Source organism: Micrasema longulum, unplaced genomic scaffold (genome assembly GCF_059751315.1).
Source record: "Micrasema longulum isolate JH-2025_06_02 unplaced genomic scaffold, ASM5975131v1 h1tg000004l, whole genome shotgun sequence".
Taxonomy (NCBI): domain Eukaryota; kingdom Metazoa; phylum Arthropoda; class Insecta; order Trichoptera; family Brachycentridae; genus Micrasema; species Micrasema longulum.
In genome coordinates, this window is record NW_028277213.1 from 30,310 (window position 1) to 57,950 (window position 27,641).

General features: G+C 35.3%; 2 protein-coding genes across 6 annotated transcripts in view; both read right to left on the reverse strand.

Annotated features, from left to right (window-relative positions):
* Positions 1-205: 205 nt before the first annotated feature.
* On the reverse strand, positions 206-5,534 carry Ir21a (Ionotropic receptor 21a). The gene is made up of 9 exons (XM_088243409.1): positions 4,786-5,534; positions 3,756-3,955; positions 3,534-3,662; positions 3,289-3,450; positions 2,963-3,204; positions 2,225-2,365; positions 1,949-2,141; positions 1,668-1,869; positions 206-1,165 (listed from the first exon to the last, which is right to left on the reverse strand). Exons 1-9 carry the CDS (start codon positions 5,473-5,475, stop codon positions 341-343), a joined length of 2,784 nt encoding a protein of 927 aa, XP_088099535.1. The 5' UTR covers positions 5,476-5,534; the 3' UTR covers positions 206-340.
* A 254-nt stretch (positions 5,535-5,788) lies between these two features.
* The window catches only part of Cda5 (Chitin deacetylase-like 5), a 254,949-nt gene continuing 233,096 nt past the window's right edge, over positions 5,789-27,641 (reverse strand). Inside the window, exons 4-15 of one of the 5 annotated variants that reach the window (XM_088223686.1) lie at positions 27,045-27,271; positions 21,986-22,149; positions 20,703-20,890; positions 20,508-20,557; positions 20,011-20,169; positions 14,556-14,648; positions 13,287-13,480; positions 10,938-11,163; positions 10,166-10,458; positions 8,980-9,124; positions 8,594-8,792; positions 5,789-7,802 (exon numbers count right to left, since the gene is read on the reverse strand). In XM_088223686.1, the coding sequence (XP_088079812.1) occupies positions 7,644-7,802; positions 8,594-8,792; positions 8,980-9,124; positions 10,166-10,458; positions 10,938-11,163; positions 13,287-13,480; positions 14,556-14,648; positions 20,011-20,169; positions 20,508-20,557; positions 20,703-20,890; positions 21,986-22,149; positions 27,045-27,271 (2,097 nt within the window). In that variant the 3' untranslated portion in view covers positions 5,789-7,643. Of the gene's footprint in view, positions 7,803-8,593; positions 8,793-8,979; positions 9,125-10,165; positions 10,459-10,937; positions 11,164-12,094; positions 12,321-13,286; positions 13,481-14,555; positions 14,649-15,354; positions 17,890-20,010; positions 20,170-20,507; positions 20,558-20,702; positions 20,891-21,985; positions 22,150-27,044; positions 27,272-27,641 lie in introns of all 5 variants that reach the window. The other 4 variants (XM_088223542.1, XM_088223617.1, XM_088223766.1 and 1 more) reach the window with 4 other exon arrangements.

The following is a 27,641-nucleotide window of genomic DNA, read 5'->3' on the forward strand; positions in this document are numbered from 1 at the left end:
TTTAAGTAGAAACTTGTCATTTCTATTTGGGAAATGATTTCTTTATTGTGTTGACTCATTACTTATTGTAATACATTTTAAGATTTTGATAGTTATTTACGTAAGTTAGTTGGTTCACGAATAGCGCACCCGACACCTCGAGTGCCCCAAGTCATAACTGGTACTCTCACCATTCGTGCTACATCTTACTTTGTATCCTTTGTTCTTTTCTAATTATTATTATTATCGGCTTTGTCGTTAGACTGGATTTGAGATGGATAAGATAGAATCGTTATAAATTATTTTGATGACTGTTTTAAAGAATATTATATAATAAAGAGCTGAATGTAAAGCAGTTGTTTTATTTTGAATCTGATCCCCGTTTTTCATTTTGGCATAGAACAACTCTTTCATCTATCAAGAAACCCTTCTCATCAACTTCTACCGGTGTAACTTTTTCTCCAAATACCATGGGTGAATGTTTTATTTTGTCTTCTTCCTCATCATCACAATGTGTTTTATTATCTTCTCGGTTACATTCATTATTTAGCTCATCATCGGAACTTGCCTCGCTCTTAGTGTATTGAAACAATCGACTGATTTCATTATCCCAATCCACAAAGCTTGATCTGCGGGAATGACCGCTCCCTTGATTGTAGTCAGTAGTTGTAGTAATATCAGCACAAACTTGTAAACTTTGGCCATGGACGATGAACTGAGAACTGCTCAAATTTTCAATGTCTTCATCCGGCTCCTTGTATTCATCAATGTGTACCTGGAATATTTGTTTTTTTGGTATAGGGTCTTCTCTTTCAGAGTCGCTTGTCATGTAAACATCACTGCATTCACTAACACTATCTATTTTACTATTTTTTTCATTTTTCATATCTAATTTATTACTGTTTTTCCCGTACATGTCTCCAAATTCGCTCTTATCTCCGCTCTTTGGTGTCGGAGCAATTTTAGATCTCGAAGTATCAGAAGACACTGTAGAAATAGTAGAGGATGGAGGTCTGTTTCTAAATCTCTGACACATTCTCCCGCAGCCTCCGAGCCATTCCGAGAGTAGAGCAGCACCTGCAGCCAAGAATCCAGCTCCGAGTAATAGAAACATACCCTGTGTATCACTTAGGGAAAGGCCACGCTCATCTATTGTCACCATTTTAAGAGAATTACCCGTGCTGACCTGAAAAGTTTATTTTATACAATAAGAGTAAAAACAATAATGACAAAGTTTTTTCTCATAAGATATAGTAGCTTATAAAATACAAATCGTTATGATCGTAGAATAATGGCATAAGTGATTTTCTTCAACAATGAAAGTTTAAATTTTTTTTACACTATGTCACAACTTGATAAGTACAAAAGTATATTATTTGATTCTCGGGTTATACATACTTATTCTTTTAGAAAGTTTTTATTTAACCTTTTCAAAGAAAGTCAGTGTCACAAAATGATAACTCTCGCCTTTCACACAGCAGCCAGGCTCTTTATAGACATGGGCTTGGAGGGCGTGAACTATTCACAGGGATGCATCACAATGGATCTTAACAAGTTGCTCCTGCTTGTATAGCACTGACCCCCACATCTAACAATAAGAATAAGGAAGAAGTCAATGTCGCACTTTTCGCACTTCTGTCGTCGTTCTACGATCACAACGATATAATATAGATAGCAATACTTTATACTTGTAATAGTTTGCCAGTTGAAGTTCGTTGCATGTCCCATTTAACATCACTTTCAATTTTGGATATGATTCCGCTCTGTTGCATAGTGAGTATACCTCTGTTAAGTTTATCTAAATAGACAGATTCTTTAGGGAAACCAATGGACACCCCGAATGGAGCAAAACATTCATTACTGATATGGAGAACAGCTCGTTTTGCAGTCCTATAAAAGAAAACGCCTTAAATATAACAACCATAGTAATATGAAGAACAGACCTAATGTTTTCGTAAAGCAAACTTACTCGAGAGTGAAATTGGATTGAACCACGTATTCCAGCTGGTATTTTGAACCTAGAAATGCGTACGACCAAAAAAATGCTTTGGTTGTATTAAGAAGTCCCGCTTCTATAGTTGGTACTAATTCCAAATGTTTTAAAAGCTTAGTGGTGTACTTGTCTGAAGAGTTTAAAAACCACCGCTCCCATCCTCCTTTATCTAAAATCATTTTGATTGTTTAAATAAAATTTGGTGATTTCCCTTTGAAAAATCTTAAATCAAATCTATTTCAGGTCACAAACCTAACGTTCCAACTCTGTAGTTTCCAGATATGAGCTGTTTTACTGAATCTACGGTGGCGGGATAAACAGGTAATGTTACAAAGGCTATAATAGATCCTGTGTAACACGCTGTTATAATGATGGTGAAGATCCAATACCAACCTTGAGTGCAGAAAAAATACACCATATTACAATATAAAGGATTTATTACATCCTAAGAAAAAATATGTATGGAAATTATATAATTTGTTATTTTCTTGGCCTCGATAGTAAAAGATAGTACAAGTTTTAGTACAAACAATAATCATTGTTTAGAAATTTTCATGTCAGAAATTCCAGTTGATATTGCAGCATAATTTTATATAATCCCTCTATTTCATCATATGACTTTTTTAAATAATAGAAACACAAAAGTGAATGTAGTGAGTAAAATATTTTTAGTTTTTATTTATGTGAATATTGGCAGGCCATCTGACAAATATTTTGTCCAATATAAGCAGGGCTTATTTATTCTTTTATGTACCACAGCAGGCTAGGAAGCCCAAATACAGTGATTGTGACACACAGGCTTGAAGAAAATTACATTTCATTTTTGTGTTCTCACCGGGAATCACACCCGGAACCTTCTGCGTGTGAGTACTACACCATGGAGGCCAGCTATAGTACGGTAGTCATACTCCATAGGAGTAGTTTGCGATGATTTGATTTGTTAATTTACCATTTTTACCTACGCTTATGCGTGTTTTTATAAATACATACCGATTAGAAGCCTTGTTGTTATTTTTGTTGTTCTGCTCCAAGAATTCTTTCCAACAAATGTAAAGCAATTTGTAAAAGTTCCAAAAACATACCAAAACATGTTTTCTATTTCTCCGGAATTGTGTATCAAATGCTTCAAAGTGTGCTTGTCAGAAAAAGCGAGTGGAAATATACCAAAAAGATATGTGAATGTCAGTGCAACCCAAACTGTCCAATGGAATGGACCCATTATCGCTCGGTATCTATTAAAAGTAAATAATAACGTAAACGTAAATTGCATTTAATATAAAACTAATGATATTTCCTTATGGAAATAGGATAATTACCTCGGAAGGGCTGTTGATGTAAGGGATATAAAGACAGCACAGTCTTGGGAATGGCTAGAGGACATGTCTAGTGCAGAAAGTCTTTCTACTGTGGAATACATTCCAGCAATTCCTATATCACCATGTCCTGCTAATATTTCTTTAGTTACTGCATCTCCCGACCTTCAGTCAACAAAAACTCTTTATACCAATGTATTTTTCAATGAAAACAGAATTAAATATTACTTTTTGATAAGCTTACTTACCCATCTGATAAATCTGCTGGTTCCTTAATTTCAATGGAAAAATTATGTCTTTGGCCAAGTAAACTGAGTATGCGATATTCAATACCTTCCCATGTGACGTGCCTATTCCCAATACTGTCCACTGAAATTCTGATATATGGGAAAATAACATAAAAAATTAATTCAATCGTCAATTAATCAAACATGAATAACTAATTGTCATTAAAATAACCTCATAATAACCTTTTAAAAACAAATGGAGGTTGATTTGCAGCAACTACTGCGAATCTGTGACCAGCATAGCCTTTTATCATTTTTGGTGGAAACAAATTGATTTCTGGACGAGCCAACTTCCCTTTTGCCCAGGAAGTCAATACTTCGGGATTACTTGATCCTAGCCCATCAACATAAAGATTGTGTGTGTACAAAATATATGGAGTTTCCTAAAATGTTTTTTATTTTGGTAATAGAAGAAATATTGACTACCAATAAATCACAAAACATCAACATGGTTGTGGTCGCGGACTCACGGGTCAGAGTTACGAGGTTCGAACCCGGCTCTACCACAACATGATCCCCATTTACTGCACGTTGAAAATGGCCCCAAAAATGTATATATTGGGAATGCAAATATTTCTTTTTGTTTTAATTGATATTATTTTTTCAATAATTATTATGATTTCGCTGGCAATTGAAACCAGAATAAGAGGAAAACATCGTTTTCATTGTGCCAATGGGCTCTCTTAATAATTTTAACTATCTATTTTCAATAATTATTCTTACAGTTTTAAGTAGGTAACATAGTTTTAACTGATATTGTTATTTTTATTGGCAATATCTTTAAATAATTAACAAATTTATTTGTTTCATTTTTATACTTTTTCAACATGATTTTACAGATTTGAGGGGATTATCCTCTTCGTTAAATTATTGATTAAAAATAATAAAATCTTTCAGTGGATATGGTTCAGAGAGGCCTAATTTCGTCTACCTATGTAAATTATTCAGGTATCTACAGATATCATTAACTTTAGCCTATTGTGTCGAGCCATGATGGCCAAAACCTACAAAAACGGTATTTTACAGTATATTTTTAAAACTTTTTAATAGTAACAAAACATTTTATTCTCAGAGTATATTCCTTAATTAAGAAGAAAAAATATTCTCCTGAAAAATACAGTTTTTTGTCAGTTATGTTATTTTAAAGGTTTCTTATAAAAAACTAAATTAAATAAATAAAAAATATTCACACGATGTCATTCTTCCTTCTTACCAATGTGTTATCTTCCCGAAATGATTGCGCAATAACTAATAGGTTAACAATATTCCTCGATGCTTTATGATACAGGAACTCTTGAACACGCCACTGAGAAGAGCGAGCCACTACGACGACTTTGCTCGTAGCTTGTAATCCCAAAACCTCGGCAGATTTCATCACATCTGCCATGAACAAAATATAGTTGACACATTGTTCCGCCATAGTTTTTAATATTTTGGTATCGGTGATAGAATTATTAGTGCTTATTCTTCCGTGGACATATGCGTGCGGAAATGTACGCATTAATTGCTGCAAAAGCAAGTCATCACTGTTTTCAACAAACTTATCATAAAGTATAATTGGGGCGCACTCATTCAAGTGTTTTGTTGCCAGCATGTGCAGTAATTGAATTAAGGAAGGGATTTGGTCAAAAGATGTTTTTTGTCCGAAGAATGCCAAATTCCACATTTCCTCGCGAGTTTTTGGATTGCCATGAAAAGTGCCATCCGTTTGTCTCTTATAAAACTTACGACCATCATTTTTAGTTTTCTGGCCATTAAAATCAATCGTTTCATTTACACACTGAATTCGAGCACGGTCGGAGTGTTTGAAATATTTGACTTCTTTAGACGGATAGTAAACTACTTCGTAGGCTGAAGATAGAATATGTATTATAACACACAGCCAAATAATTGTTCTAATCATTCTGTTATTCGGCAACTAGACTCTCGAGTCTCGCTTGCAGAACAGATCTAAGAAAGAACAAAGTCTCGCTTTTATATCAATAATATCATGGAAATATTCCTATAAAGGTCATGAAAACAGGTGTTTCGATTGAAACATGCAAAAGTAATGTAGTAGCTGTACGGTAGTAGTAGCGGCTGGTAAGCTGGTAGGCAATACAAATTAAAGATTATGTATTCATGAAGATCTATAGTCGTACTTCTATTGGAGTCGTCAGGTGGTCGGAAAGGAAAGAAAATATAATATCAAATCAGCGGAAATAAAACAAATGGTATTTAATTAGGAATTTATTATCACTCACTGGATTCTTACAAAGCAGTTGAGACGGTAAAAGCCAATTCAATTTATTAAACATAAATGAGGCAGGAATAGGCCTTATACAAAATTCCATTACGAGAATTGTATAAAAATATTAAAGAGTATAATATTATTTCCTCAATGTAAACCGAGGCGAATGATTACTTAAATAAAATTGCTTAAATAAAAAAACCTAAAATAAATTAAACTAGTAATCTCTAATATAAAACTATTCACAATTTGCAGCTTATAAATACTGATGGTATAACCTTATTACGATGGCTTTTGCTGGTTTCATCACAATTATCATAAAACTCCTTGGCACAAAAAGTTTCTATTATTTCTGTACAATACATTTATTTTTGATGCTTGAAAGGTGGAAAAATATTTACAAAAATGTCAAAATTAGACGAATTTGGGAGAGCGGTTCGCAAAATAATTCAAACTGCTCGGTCAAAGTTGAAGAAATTGGATTAAATCATCAATACTAATAAGCCATGGATATTGCTAAATCTTCACGCGACATAGCTCCTCCAAATGTGTATTACAATATAAATTAAATCCATTAGAGTATTTACAAAAGAGATTTGTCATAACATACACGTTACGTATTATTCTCAACACAGACAAATGTTTACTTTGACGTTGTATGGGTGTGTGCGACATCAAGTACCATCTCAGTAGTACGATGTTGACAAACACCTAAACAACAATCTTCCTACTCACCAAAAGGGCATTTTGCCATCATTATTTTTCTAGCAGATTTTAAAAGAAATTAATTAATTATTTGTATATGTATTGAGTTATTTATTCATTTTATATACACTGAATTAGATTGAAATAAGTTTTAAGATTACAAAATGAAATGAAATGAAGCAAATTCGTAAAACTAAAGAATGAATTAAATACTTTAGGTAGGTACTTATCAACTACAGAGGAATGGCTATTATAATTCTTTATCTCGAGCTAATGTGCGCAGGATATTGTACGCTCTTCGTTTTTTATTTCAAAACATGTATTACAAGATTTATAAATTAAAGAAAGGTGTTTTAATATTTTCAGAGTATTTTGATAACTTAATATTAATTTTATAAAATATTTCACAGCTATAGTCAAATTATTTTAATTAATAATTTCCTACGCTTCAATAAATAAAAAATATTTTTTCGTTCTTTCTCCATTATTTTTCAACGAGTCACACATAATAAACAATATACTACCTGTAGTTTTGTTAGAATTCTAGTCCTTAATGTAATAAGTAATAGTAGAGGTGTATTGACCAAATGTAACAAAAATTTAGAAAATATAATTGAAAATTTTATCGGACAAAACAAGTACTGCATGTAGTTCAATATGAATCCAAAACACTACTCTGTGTGTACTATTTATAATATTATATATTATAGATTTTAAGTCGATTAATACTGTTTTATGAGAAGAACTGCGGAAAATTTTACTCCAAAATCAAATAAATTATTAAAATACATTTGGCAGACGAGGAAACAAACCAAAAATTTGATTGCACAAACTATTCGATCAATAGTAAATTATTTTGCATTGCAAATAAGTAATCCTCTCTAGTAGAGTCTAACAATGATCCTCTAGTCTCCAGTAGAGCTAACAATGATCCTCGAGTCCCTAGTAGAGTCTAACAATTATCCTCTAGTCCCTAGTAGAGCCTGACGACCATCCTCTGGTCTCTAGTGAAGTCTGACGATGATCTTGCAGTTTCTAGTAGAGTCTAAAAATAATGATCTCCTAGTCTCTAGAAGAGTCCGACAGAGTAGTTTGGTGCACAAATTAAAAAGATTAAAAATTTAGGATGGGTAAGTTTAATCTTCTATGTCGTTGTCTATTCTTGAGGAGCGGATTCCCGTCTTCCCTGTCCAGGGATATATCTCTGGGCACGGCTGACATGTCCTCATGTAGCGTACTCCAGACTTGTGCCACAAGTTGCACACTTTGGGGTTGTTACAACGCTTGGGACGGTCCTGCATTGACAAACATAATATTATTATTAGTCATTTGATAGGCCACACGTCATTATCCTTTATTGGTATTTTATCACCAAATTCACGATTTGTTACAGATTTTTTTTAATAGGGTACTACCAGTTTTAAATCTAGCCACAAATAATACAATAAAAACGTTAAACATCTTTTAAGTAGTTCAAGTGATAAAATTATGTAAATATAAAATATCGTATTTGTATCTAATTAATTTATAAATTGAATGTACGATAAAAATGATAAAGTGGTCCTTTAAACATTTTCAAATTACATATTTTTTTTAAATAAGTGATATATAATAAATAAATTTAAGTAATAAATAGATTATTCAATGCAGTAAAACTGTTGTCCTAATAGTGTGCAATTATTAAAAATATCAAAACTGTGTTCAATACATGTACAATTATGAAATATCACTAATAAAAATATACAAATTCAAAGCAAAAAATGTTGAAATAAAAAATACAAAATAGAATAAAGAAAACTGATAAAAATGTTATAATGATAAATTATTTTGAGAGTTGTGTTTGGAAACCTGTTGGTTATAAAATTCATAGTAAAATAAATAATATATGAGGTGTTTAGCATTAATTTCTGTTTAAATTCAATTAAGTTGTCTCAAAATTAAATTTTCATTGAATTATTCTAACACGCTAAAATTGTTTTGTGATTAAAAAATAATAAGACTAACTTGGTTAGCATGTTTGTACATAATTATGTATGCATTGTATGTGTTCGGTAGCAGGTCAAATTTGAATGGGAAGAAATGTTACCTGATAGTTGCACTGGAAGGGCTGGAACGAGTTGATGCGGGAGAGGGGGGTGGGGTCACGGACCCACTGTAGAGCTTGCCAGTTGGTGACCAAGAATACGTCCTTCATGGCATTGATGGCGTCCAGGAACATGATGAAGCCCTGCTTGTGGTGAGCCTGGGTGAACCAGGCGGCATGGTAGAACAGACCAAATGGTGCCCTGCGAAAAATAACAATCTTAAATACTGCGTACTTACAATTATCATCACCATCAAACCATTATCCACACATGCTGGTGGTGATGGGGCATAGGGTACTTCATTGTGAAATAAAATTATGTACTGTGGCAGAAAAATTATAATACTGCCTACTCTGGTCAAAAACTCTGCGCACACGACAGAACAAACCTGTTGGTAGTGTAATGCCTATCGAAGTTCTTCAACAGCATTTTATAAACTCCATCAGCATCAGAGGGATTACTGCAAGCATCTCCCATAGAACACCTTCCTCCATTCAGATCTTGCCACATCACCATGGGGACTTCCCAGACACCTAGACGAGGAAAAAATATTTTATTGAATCTCAAAGAAAATAATATAAGTAGACGACAAATATCAAATTGAACATTTTTTCAATTACATAAACAGGTCCGAAAATGGAATGATAAATAGAATGGTTACTTTTGTTTGTGAATGACTCAAGTATTTACTGATTTAAAAAATAAATACATGTGTCATAGGTTAACAAAACTTGCTCTTTTTCCAAAACTTTTATTTTTGACCAAATTACCAAAACAATTGAGTTGGAGCAGGATTTCCAATTTATCGGAATATTTATTTCAACTCAATGGAGCGGGTTTTATGACTCACAGTCATCTTAATTTGTAGATATTTTTGAACAATAATAAATAACTAATCAGTTTTCGCCGACGTTATTTATCTCTCTCTGTATTGCACGTGCTACAAGTAAAAAGGGTAAACACATCTTTCAAACTATTTAATTGAGGTCTCAAACTTTTTCGATTTGTACATTTATTTAACTATCCGTTCCTAGAGTTTTACCTTACGGGGCTTGCAATTTTAGCTTATGAGGATTAAATTGCCAACTTGCCAAATTTTAAGACAAAAATGACCCTGATTTATCGTTAATACCAAAATAATAAGGCTTGAATTCCTGTGCAGGAGTATAAAGCAATCAATCAATTCTAGAGTAATAATTATATAGACGAACTTGTATACCTATGCATATGAATAAGAAACGAGTACACAAAAAAATGCAACATTTTCAAATTTCAAAGTTCAGCCACATGTGTTTACAGTGATAAACTCATGCGCAGCCCGGATCTCAGGGGTGCTAGTTTCGCATCACTTACTAAAAAGGGACAGGAATATACATATTTGTAAATTAATACGAGCATATTATTCCTCCTTCCCTTGCAAGCAAGTGTCTGAATCTTTGTGCCAACTGAACCTATGGTAGGTCCAGATCTGCTCATATGTATATTCGACTTTTTAATTGAAAACTGAAAATCTCTCATGTTTCTCCATAAATGCAATAAACAATATTCCAAATAAAATGCGGTATGCGCATTACCTGGGTAAGACTTGGTGGGGCAGGGAGGAATCATGCAGTCATGGAACAACTTGTAGTCCAGGGTGTACGGCCAGCTGGGGGGCCTGTTCTCATACACAGGCATGGACGAGTCATAGGTAAAGTTAGAATCGTACAACATCTTGAACATCTTGTTCCCTCCCACAGACAGGAAAGGAGCTCTCATTCCCCTGACGTCTTCCAACTTCACTCCGCCATAAGCAGCTAGGATTTCTCTCTGGCCAGATATTTCACGGTTCCATTTCTTTTGGGAGAATTGTTCACCAAAACTGTGGCTGTCATCGGGAGTAAACATTGTTAGTAAAACATACATTGGAAAAATTTACATATCTTATTTTTTAGTACTTAATATTGAATATTAAAAATGACCGAGATTACGATTGCGTAATTACACTTGTTAGAGTTAAACATTGTAAGTAAAACAATAGTTGAATTTATAATGTACAGAATGGATTATTTTGTTAAATATGTACTGTGGTTATTTTATTAATGTGATGAAAACTTATAAATAAATTATGGTGCTTTTCTTTAACTGTGCGTTTCAATTTGTAACTGAACTTTTTGTTAACAAACTAGATATGTAATAAGCTTTATATGTATGTTAATAAACAAGCGATAGAATAAATTAGGAATGATGGACAAATAAACTCGATGATTTTATAATTGAGAGTCTCCCTGTTAATGTTTGGGTAAGATTTCCAAGTTAGGGTTTTTTAATCATATTAATTGTTTGATTTGAAGTTGTAGAACTTACGAAACGGTGTGGGAAGCCATCTCGTGACCAGCGGAATAGAGGTTTTGGACTTGGCTGTAATCTGTCCACTCGTGGGATACATAGAAAGTTGCCGCAATAGGACATCCATTGGGGTTCACGCGATCCTTTTCAAACAGGTCACTGTACAATCCCTTGTTCAGGTCGTTCACAGAGTCATCAAAGGTCAAAATGACGATTTGGGGGACTTCTTCAACCGGGAGGTCACCTATTTGGGGGTATTGGGGTCACCGGGGATGTTCAAAGGCCAGATTTTAGTTGGGGATTGAGTTATTTTAAAGGGGTCGTGGTGATAGTAATTTTATTCCAAAGAAGGACAATACAGTGGATACAAAGCGTAACGGTTCAAGTTTGGGGGAGATTTAAAAATGGGGCCGTGGTTGTTTTCCATAGGAGAGGCAAAAATAGGCGATAATGATAAATAAATATGGGATGAAGAAAAGGAAAGAGAAAAAAAGAAAAAAAAAACATTGTTAGTGGATTTTGTCAAGGTGGCTAACATTATTATTAGGGAATGAGGAATACATTGTAGTAAAACATACGTAATTGATATTTTTAATTTCCAATCATTTACAAATCTATGAATTTATCAACAGATAAACAGATATTATTCAGTGGTGTGAACTGAGTAATAAGAAAACAAACATAATATGTATATTTTATACTAATAAAATATGAGCCCATTGCAGGTGAAGTGAACTAACTGATATTTTAAAGGTACATTTCTGTAAACCTTTTTTTCCCCTGGTTAAATTTTTACAAATCATACAGGTTAAATAAAAATATCAAGACAGCTTGGAAAAAAAATAGGCAAAAAGCTTATGGCGTTTTTGAATATAAAACCTTACTGATACTTTTACCATTTTGTCAGACTTCAGCTTCAATGGGCTCATATGTCATATATTAGCATGAATTATACAAACATTACAATGCGTGTTGCAGTATTCAGTATTCCATAATAATAACGTAAGACAATTAATGAACAAAAGGAACAATAAAACATGTTAAAACATAAATAGTTGTGAAGAAGAAGCAGAAACCGGCATTGTCAAGAGTGGAAAGTAGGCACACTCGGAACTGCTGGAACTGAAGAACGCAAACCAAATAAGCCAAGATCGGGATATCTGTCGGCAACTTACGATACGGTGTGAGAAGCCATTTCGTGGCCGTCGGCGTAAAGGTTCTGAACCTGGCTATAATCCGTCCACTCGTGAGATACATAGAATGTTCCCGCGATGGGACAACCGTTGGGATTATTCCTTCCCTGCTCAAAGAGTTCAGCGTACGTGGCCTTATTGAGATCGTTGACAGCGTCGTCAAATGTTATTAGTACCATCTGGGGTACTTCTTCCGCTGGTAAATTTCCTGTGTATGGTTCAGTGTTATTGTTTTGTACATGAACAGTATACATACATTAGAGGTTACATACATTTTATAGAACAGTCCATTAGTAATATGAAGAGAAAACTAAACATTATATTTAGTTTCTAGAGTTCTTTTAAAGTATTATCAGTTGATGCATTTGGAAACTGGTATCAACAATTCTCTCAAGTACAATGTTTTACGTATATATTTATTTTATCTCATGGAACAGAATGGTGTAGGCTCGTTACGAAATTATTTACAAAAGTATCAATAATAAATCGACAAAATATTTTTGGTTGGATTGGTAATTTTGTGTATTTAGTTCAGTTTAGTGCCGCATAATCCACATAATGGTTATAAGTGGATTTTTATAGTTGTAACTACAATAATAGGTAAGGAATACATTGTAATTATTATAAAAATAATACAAAGCTTCACCTATTTAGTATTTGATTAAGAAGGTGCTCTCTTGTAGCCCATTTATTCACAGCAATATATAATTAGTTTCTGGACCGGCACCTGACCAGTGGCTGAATATTTTGCCTCCATGTTAGAAAACACAATATAAGCACTTATTTTATTTTATATTATACAAATAAAACATTTATGCTCCTTAATTTTTTTCTACTAATCAGATCTAAGATTTTAAGAGCTATAAACATACCTAGGGCAAAGCTCATCATTTTGGAAAAAAACGCGCGTAAATCAGTCCATTTAGTCTATCGAGGACACACATACGAACATTGCCTTATATATATATAAATAGATTACTCTTTTGTACTACAAGTAAATTATTTGTACCATTTTGTTGACAATGAACGTCGTATTACGGTATTGGAACTGCGCCTTTGGGTGAAGACAAAGGAATGGTGTTGAAGGATTATTGAATAATTAGTAAAAGTTTCCTGCTAAATACACATAACATAGGATTGGATCGATATTTTGAAATGAATGAGGATACATTACCGGGGATATCTTTTCCTCCGCACGAGCAGTCTGGCAGCAGGCATACGTCCTTCCTGCACTTGGCGGCCGTCTTGTCCACCTGCGGAGTGGGGTACACGGTGTCGGGCCTGCGGGGGGGGTGGCGGTAGATGTCCACAAACTCAGTGGCCTTGGACACGATGGAGGTGGACGGCTTGAGAGTTGGTCGCGCTCGGCTGTACAAGTTATTATTTTACCAATCTGTTTACTTTTATTACTAGGATTGCTACTTTTATAAATAGGAAAATATCCTGTTCTGAGATGGCTAGCAAAATAACTATTTTATAACAGTTTGAAATGTGAAGAATGTTCATTATTTTGTAACTTGTAATTTGCTTAGGTATGTTGATTTTTTCACATTTTTACTATTTATAACTTGTCAAATAAACAGTTATGGAGTTTAAGTACTGTTTTTTTATTTACGTAAATTCACTTCTTTTTAATATAAATGTAAATTTTAAAAAATATCAACTCTTAAAAGAATGTTTAAATATCCCTCTATTAAGCAAAAGACGAGATATTTGGAAATACATGTATTTAAAAACTAATTTCATACTATGAATAACCTATTTTCCATCATTTGTAAATATTGTCATATAATATGGCCCCGTTGTAAGCAAAATACGCCTTCATTATTTAAAAAATAATAGAGATACATATATCGTCTTGTATTCTACATAGATTTATGACATTACAGCCACATAGTGTTAAGCAAGGAATAAGTCATTGTATGATGAAGATGAGGATGATAGCATTCATTATTATCATAAAATTAATTTTATTTTACTTAATCAATATAAAAAGGGTTATGTCGGTACCTGGGTGTAAATTAAAAAAAAAAATATATAATTTTACACAAGATACATATATGATAATATGCCATCACAGGATGGCTGTCTTGCTCGAAACGGGTTTTGTAGCATAGTTAGCCATGAAATATTTTATACAGAAAAAATAATTTTGTACAAAAATGCAACAGTAATAATAATTTTAAAAAACAAATTAATTTAACCTTAAGAAATATTTCATCACCTAATGAAGATCAGAAAAATGTGCATGGTGCAGCGAAATAATCAAAGAAAGGATACTTTTCAAGATAGGCTAAAAAAATACACTATACAGAGGAGATTTTACAAATATTGGTAAATTTTGGTAACCATTGGTTAGTATTATATTTGAATGATGTTTTTGTTTCCACGGATGGATTGTTGGGTGTGTTAATTGAGTAATTGAATAGTATTGTGGACTTACGGTGGCGGTGTACCACGGTTGGAATTCACCGTATTCTGTTCTGCACCATTAGCTGTGGAGTAATGAGAGCTTCCCCGGCCTCGTGTGCTTGTTCTAGAAGTGTCCAGAAATCACTCATTAAAGTAGAGCCCGATGCAGTCGCTCCACATTCAGTTATCGCAAGTTAGATTCCACACAAATGAATGATTGTACTATTTTCATCTCACTGAGGATGCTATAGTAGCGGATGAACCTCGGAACGTTAGATTACCTCAGTCTGCCGCGATTATGATGGGTTAGGGTTTGTTGAGATTATTGTTTATATTTCTACTGTGTTTATTATTCAACAACTGAAAGTGCTATCAAACTATCTCTGAAAGATGGAAGTGCAAATTATTATCAATGTTTGGGTCCTCAGTCTATAGGGTGGTGTGGTTCAATATTAGTTACAGCGGGAAGGTCACAGCGGGGAAATTCTCTCTATGTGGGACAAGTGTTGGATTTCACAGGGAAACAGTCTGGTTATGTCTCGAGTGCTCTGTCTGTACATTTCCAAGTCTGACTGTTCTCGTAGTCTTCGGAGGGTGAAGTAAAAGCGCAGAAGGGTGAAAGGATAGTTGTGTAAATTAAAAGGTGTTAAATATAAACATGCCAGTTATTTCTGTTTCGGGAATACAGAAACATATGCCTGGAGACATAACTCGACAGTAGACCATCACCTGACACTCCCGAGAGATTTGTAAGAAAAGCCAAAGGGCGGGCAAGCCTGTAGCGGACAGAGGGGGATCATAACAAAAGAGTTTTATTCAACTGTCTGTACCTCTGCAGCTTAGATTCGTCACATTTGGGGTTTTGCAAATTGTTCTCGGTACATTTTGAAGGGGAGTAACTGCGTCGGCTGGCTGACATCGATGCTTTTAGCTTGATGGCGGGATTCACGCGAAGCGCACGGCCGGGCGGAGTGGGGCGGGAGGAGGTGGTGGTGGTGGTGGTGGTGGTGGTGGTGGGGGCGGGAGTGGTACTGGTGGTAGTGGTGGTAGTGGTGGCAGTGGTGGGAGTAGTCGCGGGAGGGGGGAGCGTCGTGGTGGGGGCGGGGGAGGAAGCAAGCAGGGTACGGGCGGGGGTCTCGGTCCAAGCTGCGGTCACGCGTCTATAGTTGTCTCTCTCCGTAGTCTGTCGTAAGGTGTCGGTTCTTTGTGTTGTCTCGTCGTACAGTGCCGGGTCCGAGGGTAGTTCGAGTGTCCTGTCGGAAGAATTCTGGAGAAAACCACCGACTAAAAGGGGTGGTTCAGAAGTAACATAGGAATTTCTGATTACATCTCTGCGAGGAGTTGTGATCTGGTACTGCTTTGTTCTATTAGCCATGTAATTGTTTTCATACAGAGGAATTGCGGATTTCGGTATATCAAACACGGCGTTAGCGTAATTTGGAGCCCTATTGGCAGTGCGATAATTATTTTTAGAATCATTTGTTTCTTTTTCAGGTTTACTTACATCAGGAAACTCTTCGGAATCGACAATTATAGGCGATTTCTCAGAAGTGGTAGTTATTTCGGAATGTTTAAAAGGTTTGTTAAATCCATTAAAATCTGGAGATTCATTTACTCCTTCTTCGTAGCGAAGTTTGCTAGAGTAATCAGAAACAACTCTAGAGTTCGGAGATTCATCTAAAGGTGAAATCTTTTCTGATTTTTTAAATGTTGACTTATTGTTAGATTTTTGTGATTGCTTCGATGTAGCATTTTCATCACCAGTATCAGTGTTGACTAAATTTTCTGTTTTTAAAGGTTTCTCAATAAGTTTTGGTACTTTTTCAACTACCGCCTCATTTTGATTACTGGATATATATTTTATGTTATCTAAAATGTTTTGGGTGATGGGATTAGAGAAGTAATTTCTCCTTAAATGTTGTTTCCTCTTTATAGTTGGCTGTTCTGTTGATGTTGTGGGGCGGTTGTGATTACGATCCCTCAATCTCGGATTAAGAACAAATGAAGATTCCGTCTCGGGAGAATGGTCATCCTCGAATGGATCGAATGATCCTACATTTCCTCTTAAGTTGCTTTTTGGGATCTGCGTTGTGCTGCTAACATGGTTAACTTGGTTGCTGTTTTGAATTCTATTAGATGGAACAGTTTTTGATTCAATTACGTCCCTTCGAAGATTTTCAAGTGTTTTAAAAGGAGAGACGTTGGGATGATTTGCAGCAATGGAGCTTTCAGTTTTTGCATTGAACATATCACGAAATATTTTCCTTCTGGAAATACTATTGGGCAAAGTTTCTACGTTGTTGCTTCGTCTGTTATTATCGAGGGATATATTTTCTTTAATATCCACATCGGGATTCCGGGACTTATGAGGCTGTCTTAAAAAGGAAAGGATAGTATCAGCTTCTTCATTATCATCGAGAGTTTGTCGGGGGTCTGGAATTTCGGTAGAGTTTTCTATAGTAAGAGGTATGGGACGCTTGATTACAGTTTTAAGGTAAAATTTAGGTAAACTTTTATTGGAATCATCGGTACTGTAATCCGAGGGTCTTTCTCTATTTTTGGGGACCGAGTTTAAATATGTTAAGGACTTTTCATTTTGAGATTCAATGACTCGATTGACGGGTCGATTATAGATGGGAACAATATCATCGGTAGCGATCCTTGGACCGTGAGCTCTGGGCCCTGTACGGGTTTTGAGTTGAATGACGATGGGTTTCTGGCCAGGTTCGGGAAGATTATTAATAACAAAAGGAATGGGATGCGGTCTTTCAGTTGTTGAAACACTATGTACAAACGTATCTTTGGATTTCAAAGGGTCGGGTTCAGAGTTGTAATCATTTTTCTCTTCGATAACGGTGAGATCATCAATCTTGAAGGAAACTTTGTTAGGAGGTACCCTATCGGAATCTTCACTGTCAGTGTCCGTATTAAGAGAATCATTATCATCTTCAGGGACGGCGATAGAAGGAGATTTAAAGACTCTGAGAGTGTAACTGGCATTCTCGTCATCGTTATCATCGTCTCTCTGGAATGAGAAACCAGTCGAGAGAGACAAAAAACGAGACTTGTTTGCCACTGGCATGCCTATTTCTATGGGAAGGTTAGTTATGTTCCGTGTCCTAGAGTCATTAGTAACAGTCGGGGGTCGGTGTCTAGTCAAGTTGGTAACTGAGGGAGTGTCATTATGGCTGGCACGCTCTGTGGGGGAAACTATGTCCATAGAAGGAGTGTCGGGCTGTGCCAGAAGGGAAACTTCGTCAGCTTTGAACCGACTACTGAAGCGAGTGGGTGTGGTGGTATCTAATGGTTGGGATCTTTCAGTTGGAGGATTAAGATTCCCATTAAAGCTTTTGCTCGTAGTTGATCTGTTAACACAAAAATTACACTCCCTAATGACTGACATTTCATGGAATATGACATGGAACTAAACATTAAATATAGAAGTAAAGTTAGGGGGTACAATGCGAGATGGGACATATTTATGGTTTTACACTATGAATGTTTAGGAATGGATTCTAAACTGTTTTGGTTATATATCGGGTAGGGTAAGTATTTCGAAACTTAATTCATCGTTTGCTACGGTTAGAGAAGGTAAGATAACATTTACATATTTTTAAGGTTATTATTTTATAACGGATATCTTACTTATATCAAAAACCATAAAACACATTGATTCACATTATAAAACAAGGTACGAAACCATAGAGCATCATAATATTATTACAATGTGTTAGTAAAACAAAATTCTACACACTAATACACTAAAAATAAGCTTTGAATTAATGAATGCTTGAATTTATTTAAAAATGCAAGTTGATATATACAACAATGAGAAGCATCAATGACATGTGAATGACATCATTAGAACAACTGTTTAAATGTAATGGCCAAGCAAAGCTTAAAATTAAATGTAAAAATAAAAACATTTTGAAATAATTCAGAGGTATATAATATAACCACTGAATAGAATATAACCTATATCTTTATATTTTTAAATATCCATACAAATTTAGTTCTAAAATATTGTAAGGATGGTATAATACAAAAATCAGGGATAAATAAGGATATCATAATACCATTCAAATCTCAACACGAGACTCGTTAAAAATATGAATGTAAATAATCCAGAATATCCAATATAATAGAAATAACTTTGTTTTTTGTATGTAAGTGCCACTATATTTTTTTTAATTTAATAACCAACTAGTCTCGGCAAAATACTATGCCTTCTTCATTGTTAATTACAAACTATACTACTTGGTTATTAAATTGTTATTATTTTTCATTTTATTTCAAATTTACAAGCATTTTATTTATGGTTTTCCAAATTCTATTCTTGTGTAATATAAATTTATCTATGACACATTACGTATATTGATAATTATAAGTTTGAGATAATTTTTAGCCTAGTTTTACGTACCTATTATATTATAACCTTATTATTGTATATGACTGTAGATTTCAATAAATAAATAAAAAATAAATTATGAAAAATAAAGTGGTATATACAAAAAAACAACGTTATTTCATTGTAACATATTGGATAATAATGTTCTACAAGGTTAGTGCTTCAAATATTAAAAATAATCCACAATATATCTGCATAGAAAAACAATAAAATAAACATTAAGAAAAAAAAAAATATGAACCGAACTAGAAATTAGACTAAATTCTGGAAACCCACAATTTAGGATTTTAGTCAATCGTAAGACAAAACAAACCGATAATAATAATTTATTCTATTCATTTTACTCAAGTTAAGATTCAAAAGCAGTTTCATCCTGTAGTAGGTAGAGAGATGTTTCAAAATTGATGCCCATATATGAGGCCCTCGGTATCAAAGATGGCCGAAAAATCCCATACTTATTTTAGCGAAAATTTCAGAAATCAATAATAGCACTTATTAATTTAAATATTTAGTAAAAATATTTTTTATTTGAAAATATTTGGTGCCACTAACACTTTGAATGATTAACCTAAAGGTTAACAATAAAAATAGCATTTCTTTTTATGTTAAAGTATTAAATACACAGTTGGTCACTTTTGATACTATTTTTAGCGATTGGACATCTTTGATACTTTTGAATTGATAGTTGTTTTAACTAGTCCTAAAAAACTCTTAAAAATTGTGATTTAGCTGTAATAGATTGGGATTTGAACCTCGGACCTCTGATCCGAAATCCGTGACCGCAACCGTCAACTCGACGTTGTATGAAAATATGTATCAAATAATTATTTTTAAAATTTTGTACAGATAGTGAAGCGAAATGATTTATATACAAAACAAATTTTACTGCAAGTTAACACAAACTAAAAAGCGAAGGTTTAGCGAACATAGAAAGCATAAATGAAGGTTCTGCACAGCAAACTGCAAAGTTGAAGACCTGTTGAATCATGAACAAATGGACGGAAACAGATGAGAGAATGCGAGATAAAATGAAGCGAGCAAAGCGGCGATATTGGGCAGCGGGCGGCGGTAGCCGTACCTGTGGACGGGTGCTCGGGGGGGCGGTGGGGGGAGAGTAGTAGTAGTAGTGGTGGTAGTGGCCCGAGTAGTACTCAGGATGCGAGGGATCGGAGAGCTAATCCTCACTAGACCCAGAGTGGACAGTTCATATCCCAACTCATTCCTGTCATCCAGTGCACTTGACATACATACACGTGCGCGTTAATTCAAATTTGTTCAGTCAGGTAACTGTACACGATTATATTTACATAGGTACGGTTTACCTACGTCATGCGTAAATAAAAGTGAGATAGATGTGCTTGAGATTGAAAATAGGAACAAATTTTACCACCACGTAAATGCCAAAGAAGGACGATTTTTTTGCACGCGCTTCTCAGGCAATTAGGCGAGGATGTAATTTAAGAATAGACTAGATTAATGCTACACATATTTGTAAAAGAAAATATTTTAAACATACATATTATGTTACAATACCAGTGAATAAAGATGATATACAAATATGTAGAGATAACTCACCTCGTGGTACTGGGACGGATGGGTTGCTGATATTGATTATGGTCATCGATCTGCAAAATAAAAAAAATTAATGCTACGCCGTCTAATAAATTTTATTTTATTTCAACATAAATTACCAAAAATGACAACCCATTGTGAATGAAAAGCCCGTTTCGGTGAGTAAAATTTTAATATTAAATTGTAGGAGACTTGTACCTGGGAGTTAATGAGGGCATCATCGTAGTCATCAGCACTGGGCTGGGAGCTGTACACGTTACTGGTGGGGGTGTACAGGGGAGCGGGGGTGGTGGAGGGGGGAGAGGCCACGCGGGGAGGAGGGGTGCCGCGGTAGGTCTGGTGGACAGAGGGGCGCTGGGCCGCAGAGTTGTACTGCTGGGCGTAATCTGGAATGGAAGATATTATAGATCGTGAAACATTAAGGTGAAATTTCCGGTGATAAGTAAAGACAAAGATATTTGAGGGTTCTGAAAGTCACATAGATGTGGAACATTCATTACTATCCAATACGGAGGTTGAGTGATATGCTCCACCCATGACCAATTTCAAAAGGAATGAGAAAAAGTTTTAGTTTCTTATTTTTCGACGTAGTACCTGCACTTCTTCCAGCTCCATATTTCCATAGGTTCCTGGTAGAACATTTGTCCGACCTCCGCCAACCACTCATCTACAGGGCACATGACATTGTCGTCCTAAAACTTATTTCCACGCAAATGTTCCTCGAGTTTTGAGAATAGCTGGTAGTCACTGGGGGCTAGATCAGGGGAGTCTTCAACCAATTCAAACCCAGTTTTGTGAATAGTAGACATTCACACTAACGCCTCGTGTGCTGGAGTATAAGTGGTGGGGAGTAGATGAGCGGCTGGCAGGGGTTGGACAAATGCTCTAGCAGGAAACTATGGAAATGTTGGAGCATTGCTAGAAGAAGTGAATAAAGTCCAGGGGGACTACGTTGAAAAAAGGGATACAATATTTTTTTAATACTCATTTTGAAATAGGTGGGAGCTTAATATCGACCGACCCTTGTATTGTTTTTGTATTGACAACATAACTTTAGGGGGTTGGTTTTTGTAATAACTGTTTATAAAGTAGAGATTGTAATTCATATAGGAGGAAGTTTGGTTATACAGTAGATGAGTTTTAAACAATCATCGATACTACTCCCATTTTTACATCGAAAAAACTTTTTTTTTTAATTGTCAAGAGAAGTATTTCTCTGGAGATTTAAGGTAAGAGTTCACATATCCGCATCGCACGCATCGGACGAATCGTATCAAATGGATTTCAGAAGTCTTTATATAGTCAGTCATACAAGTGCGGTCAGTCCGATACGGATCAGTGGACACACATGTATGACTAGCTATACAAAGAATTCTAAAATCCGTTTGATACCATCTATCCGATGCTTGCGATGCGGACACGCGGGCGTCTACCTTTAACCGGATGAAAATATATAGAAAAACTATTTTTACAGTTCTTACCGTCCTTATAGAGCTCTGCATCGTCATCATAGAGAGCATAGTAAGGTTCAAATTGCTGAGGGTCGTATTGTAGAGATCCGTTGTACAGAGCTCGGCCTCCTGATGCTTGCTGAGCTCTCGTTTGCTGGGTGTAACTTGGAGAGGAGTTCACTGTCGGTTCCACCCTGTTCCGCAACAATATTCCATTAAACTTAGTAAATACTTTTGTTTTGATGGTGCCATGCTGCGCTAATGAAGAAAATATCCTCAGAAATGACATTTTGCTGTATGGTAACAGTTGTTTTTCTGTCGTTTTATAATGGAATTTTTATCTTGATGACATTTTCCCTAATGATAATTTGTAATTTAATCTGAAATACCCTAATTTGATAACTTCATATAAAAATAGTACAAGTAAACTGCCTACTCAATTCAAAACAAGGTTCAGGTTAGGAATGATCGAGTCTTTTATCTAGTTCAGACAAAGACTTATTAAGCGATAGTAGAGCCAAAATAAAATAATGGCAAAATGTTAGGTGCAATTTCACCGCAGTATTTGCATTACTGTGTAACAAAGCGAGCAAAATGAGATAAGTATATGGATACCTGTTGGGTGCATTGTCATCATGGTCTATGTGGGAATAGCGAGTCTCCTGGTTGTCACTGTCTGTTTTCAATGTCGTCCTCACTGTCGGTTGTCTATAGGTCCTCAGGTCTTGTGCCTGAGTGGTCGGTCTCGTGTTCTTCTGACTGCTTCTCGTGGGATGTCTCGAGAATGTTTCCTTTGTAGGATCACGGTTGATTATGGTATACGAGGCGAGAGTAGACGAAGGCTTCGCTAATCTATTTCTCACCGTGTACGGTCTGAGAGTTGTTTGGTTTAAGTATCTGGGTTTTGACAAGGTTGATGGAATCTTAGTAGATTGCACATGATTCGCGGAGCCGTGTTGAACTTCGTAGTTTGCTATTTCTGGCCGTCTCAGTATCGGTTGATTAAGGGTAGTGTATCCGTTTGTGGAGTAAGGCGGTTTTATAATATTGTCCTTAGGACTATTATGGAGATTATAGGATTCAAATTTCACAGGGATTAGAGTGGGAGTTTTCTGTGGGGCGACTATGGAATGGGGACTAATGTGGTGACTAGAGTGCCCAGGTTTGGTATTTGCAGGAAAGTGGTTTGAACTGTGATGTTTAGTTACTGGTCTTTTCAATTGTTCTTCCTCATCATCATGATTATGTTTATCTTCGTGTTTGTTTTTTTCGTTGTGATCATCATCCTCATATTCATCATCTTCATCATCTTTATCATCTTCATCATCTTCATCATCTTCATCGTCATCATTGTCTGTGGCCTCATTGTTTACCACTTGTTTTACAGGTTTGCCATTTTTCTTTGAGTCCTCTAAATCGTAATCTTCATATTCCTCATAATTTTGAGCAATAGGAGGTCTCTGAGGTTTAACTTCAGTACTAGGCATAAATTTAGACTTAACTGGAGGCTCATAATCATAATCATCTTCTTCATCATCGTAATAATAATCATTCATTTCTGGGGAAGGTTTTGGAATCGGCCGTCTCTTTCCGTGAGTTTCGTCTGTTGTAGCTGATCCTCTGAGGGAATTGCTATTGCTATTATGTACAGGTGGAAGTCGGTTAGAAATTGTCACCGGTTTTTTGTATAATTCAGTACTTGAGTGGCTTCCTTGCGAGGAATGAAATTTTGGACTATCCCTAGTTCTTGGGGTATTATACCTATTGTCATATTGGGTAGTTTTATATTCTGTACTTGGCTGTACGTTTTTAATAGATTGCAACTTTGGAGAACCTCTATAGTTAGGTCTATGGTCAGAATGTGTTTGAGAGTTCAATGATCCAGCATTACTATTGAAACTCGAATGAAATTTAGGCTTCTGGCTCACGTTAGAAGCATACGATAGAGTATTTTTATTTTTATTGGAACTGTCTCCATAACCATTAGATTGTGAATAAGCCTGGCTAACTGGAGTGATATTAGTGGATGGTTTTCTGTAATCATTACTATATCTGTATGTTTGTGCCTGATATTTTGTAGGAGGACTTTTAGATGAACTATGATAAGTTGGCTCGTTAGGTTTACTAGAATAGTAAGAAGAAATCGAAGGTTTTACTTGATTCTTCAAAGGTTCAGTCTGTTCATAGTCATCTTCATAATATTCATCGCTGTCATACTCGCGGACAGGCTTAGACTTTGTCGGTGTTGGTTTGAACAAGTGAGTAGGTGACTGTACGTGTAGACTGTAGTTATTACTGGTAGGTTTGGCCGGCCAGGAGACTGATTTGCCGGTAGCACTGAAAGGTCGAGGAGTACTCATACCTTCGTAATTCAGATGCTCTGTAATTACCGTATCTTGTCTTGCTCCGGGTGTTGTGGATCTAGGTGGGTCAACATACCCGTGTTCCGTAGTGTCTTGAATATTTTTGTTCAATTTTTCAACTTGTTTTTGTGGTACCAATGACAAATGGGAATTTCTTATTTTTGAAATAAATGTATCAAAGTCAAATTCAGGATCCGCAAATGGGTTAACTACGTTTTCATATTTATTTCCAATATTTGTAAAATATTCTGGTGGTTCGGGAAACGGGGGTTTAATTTCGGGAGACTGGTCATCATCATTGTCTTCATTGTTTTCATTTTCTTTATTTTCACCAGAATTTTCTTTACCTGATTCATTATTTTCTTTCCCTTCATCTTCTCCCGACTCCTCCTCAGAATTTGTGTCAGAGCTATTATTATTTTCTTGGGACTCTTCTTCATTTGTATTGTCACGTTGACCATTACTGGAGTCAGAATGTTGATCGGGTTTAGGCCTTCTTTGGTGTGTTTGATAATTCTTTGGCTTATTACTATTTACTGCATAACTTTGTGTAGTTTGGTGAGGATTATTATGCTGTCTATTTTTCCTATGCGTAGTACTAGGACCGGATATAATGCGATTTCCTGATTGGTTTCCTTTGATACTCCCATACCTCAAGGGTCTGTTGATTGAAGAAGAAGTGCTACGGTATTCTTCCGGTTTTTGAGATTGAACTTCATAATTATGCTGGTCTGAGGCTTGTTTTGAAAGTTGGTGACTGTCAAAGGGGGATTTACTAAAAAAAATATGTTTCGAAGAAAAAGGAAGATTATCAGGATGATTATTATAAAACCCTCCACTGAGTGCGGCAAATGGTCCGCTGGTATCACGTTGGGAAGTGAGAGATGAGATCGGAGGAGCTTTTGTAATCAGAGACGCCGGAGCTCCCGGCTGAACCGAAAAATATTGAAAGTTCTCTTTAAATAAGGGTTTTGAAGTCGAGGTAATAGGTTGGAAAGGATTATTAGAATATGATTGGTAGCTGCTTGAAGTATCAGAAGGAGAGACGAAGGGAGCTGATGTGGACTTAATATTTTCGGTAATAGGACTTTTATAGTTTCTAGTATTGAAATGTTTTGGACTTCCTAAGTTATATTGATCATTTACGATTCCCTTATTACTATGCTTAACATTTGTATTTCCCGGGTTGTATTGGTCATTTAGATTTCCCCGGTTAAATTGACTATTAGAGTTTCCATTATTATATTGATTATTCGAGGTCCCCTGGTTAAACTGAGTATTTGCTGTTCCTTGCTTATACTGGTTATTTATATTGTAGTTGATTGGGGTAAATTTTTCAGAATTTATGGCACTACTTGGACCTACGTGTGAAGAAAATGAATTGCCGATTTGTTCACTCGGCTTAAAGGGAACTTTTAATGAACTTTGCTGTACGGTAGAGTAGGATGAAGAAGGGAAACCGCTGTTTAAACTCTGTTTTGGTTCACTCCATCTTTGATTTAGACCATTATTTTGATTTAAATTACTTTCAGGTTGAGTTCGGCCATAACGGATTTGTCTTTTGTCTCTATCCGTAATTTCTGTTTCTTCAGTAGGTTGTTGATTATCTTGTTTATTTCCAATTTGTATTTTCTTTTCCGGAACATTTCTGGTGTGTCTTTTAAGAATGGTATGATTTTTTTGTAAGTATGTTGGGTCATTTATTTTATCGATGTCGTTTGTTGGTTCAGTCAGATATTCAATGTAGTCAGTCAAGTCCAGGGGTGATTCACTAACAAAAAATAAAAGTGCTTAGTCATCAGCTAAATCAAATTTTATATTAATTGATATATTTTAAAACTATAAGAAGCACCTATGAAGCAAATGATTTAACTTAAATATGCCGGGTAACTGAATAAGTTGCATGCTCTCCTTTAGGCTCTAATGTACAGAGTTATTACTTAGAATATTTCATTACAATAAAAATATACAGCTTGTATGAAATCATGAGTGCCAACAGTTTTATTGTAAAATATATGTGTGTCATTTTCATTATTGAATATATTGTGTAATAATAGTTTGTAAATAATCAAGTTATTAATGAATTAAAATCTATATAAAAAGTGCATTCTAAAGATGTGTACTAACATTTCTTGATTGATTTATTCTAACACATGTATTATTGTAGATAATTGAATCTCATACATAATGAAACTGGGATAATTCGTACCATAAAAATAAAACTTATAGTCGTCATTTTTACTTTCTGAAGCAATGTGTTGAATGAATTGTTTAGATGGGACATGGTTTTTTGGTATAGAATCACCATTTGGACCATAAACCCATAAAAAGTATTAAAAAAGCTATTGAATAACCCCGGTAATTTGGTACAAAACTTGGTGCTGTAAGGATTTCGCTCAGAGACATTTTTAGCATTTGTAGCTCCAAGAGTGTTCAACGTCTTGGATGAACATATTAGGTTCTCCAAAACAAAAGCCATGTTCAAGATTTAACAACAACAAACCATCACGCTGTTTCAACGTAGGGGTAGGCAGAGAGGATAGAACGCCATATCACTCGGTCTTTGCATACATGGTCAATTTAAAAATTCAAATATACCAATCAATCCGGCTTGTCCATTCAATTGAAAATGACAAAAAAATAATTTTGTATCTTAGGCTCACACGCGGTTGACCTTACATAGACGATACGTGAAATCGAAGATGTTGAGAGAAAGAATTGAGTACCTGTAATTCTGGTGCTGCTGTTCCACTTGAGTTCCGAAGGAGAAGGATCCGATCTTGCCGGACTGTATGGTGTTGGGTGTGATGCCGAGCGCTCGCCCCTGGCCGTCCCTGTCGCGGGCCACTTGACCGATGCTGCTGGGCTGACCTCGGAGTACTCTCTGCGGACTCTCGTTCTCTAGTTCCTCTGCCGGAGGGAGCTGCTCGTCTACTTCAGCGTACAATTGTTGCTGGAAAATATTCGGAATGCTCGATGTTAACTAATTTATTTTGTTTTCATTCTAAATTATAACGTAGTACACATATATATGTACGACCATGCAAAACAATCTTATATGACTGTGTTCAAATAAAACATGGGACATTAATCTATACATAACTCACATATGCTTTAACTTTGTGTTTGAATTTTTAAATTAAATGCTTTTTTCCATTTCAACTCTGCTTTTTAATTTTTTTCAAAATGTTTTTTTAAAAGCCAATCAACAGGCTTGAGTAAGCCCTAATAGATTGGCATTAATGAATAATACTTAATTTAAACAGTCTTCAAATCTACTTAAATTTACAAAATGTATAATTAATAAAAGGTATAAATATGGC

Coding starts and splice junctions, on each gene's coding strand:
- Ir21a (XM_088243409.1), bottom strand. CDS start 5,475: ATGATTAGAACAATTATTTGGCTGTGTGTTATAATACATATTCTATCT. Junction 3,956..4,785: donor TTCGGGAAGATAACACATTG/GTAAGAAGGAAG, acceptor AAAACATTTTAG/GAAACTCCATATATTTTGTA. Junction 2,142..2,224: donor CTACAGAGTTGGAACGTTAG/GTTTGTGACCTG, acceptor AAATGATTTTAG/ATAAAGGAGGATGGGAGCGG.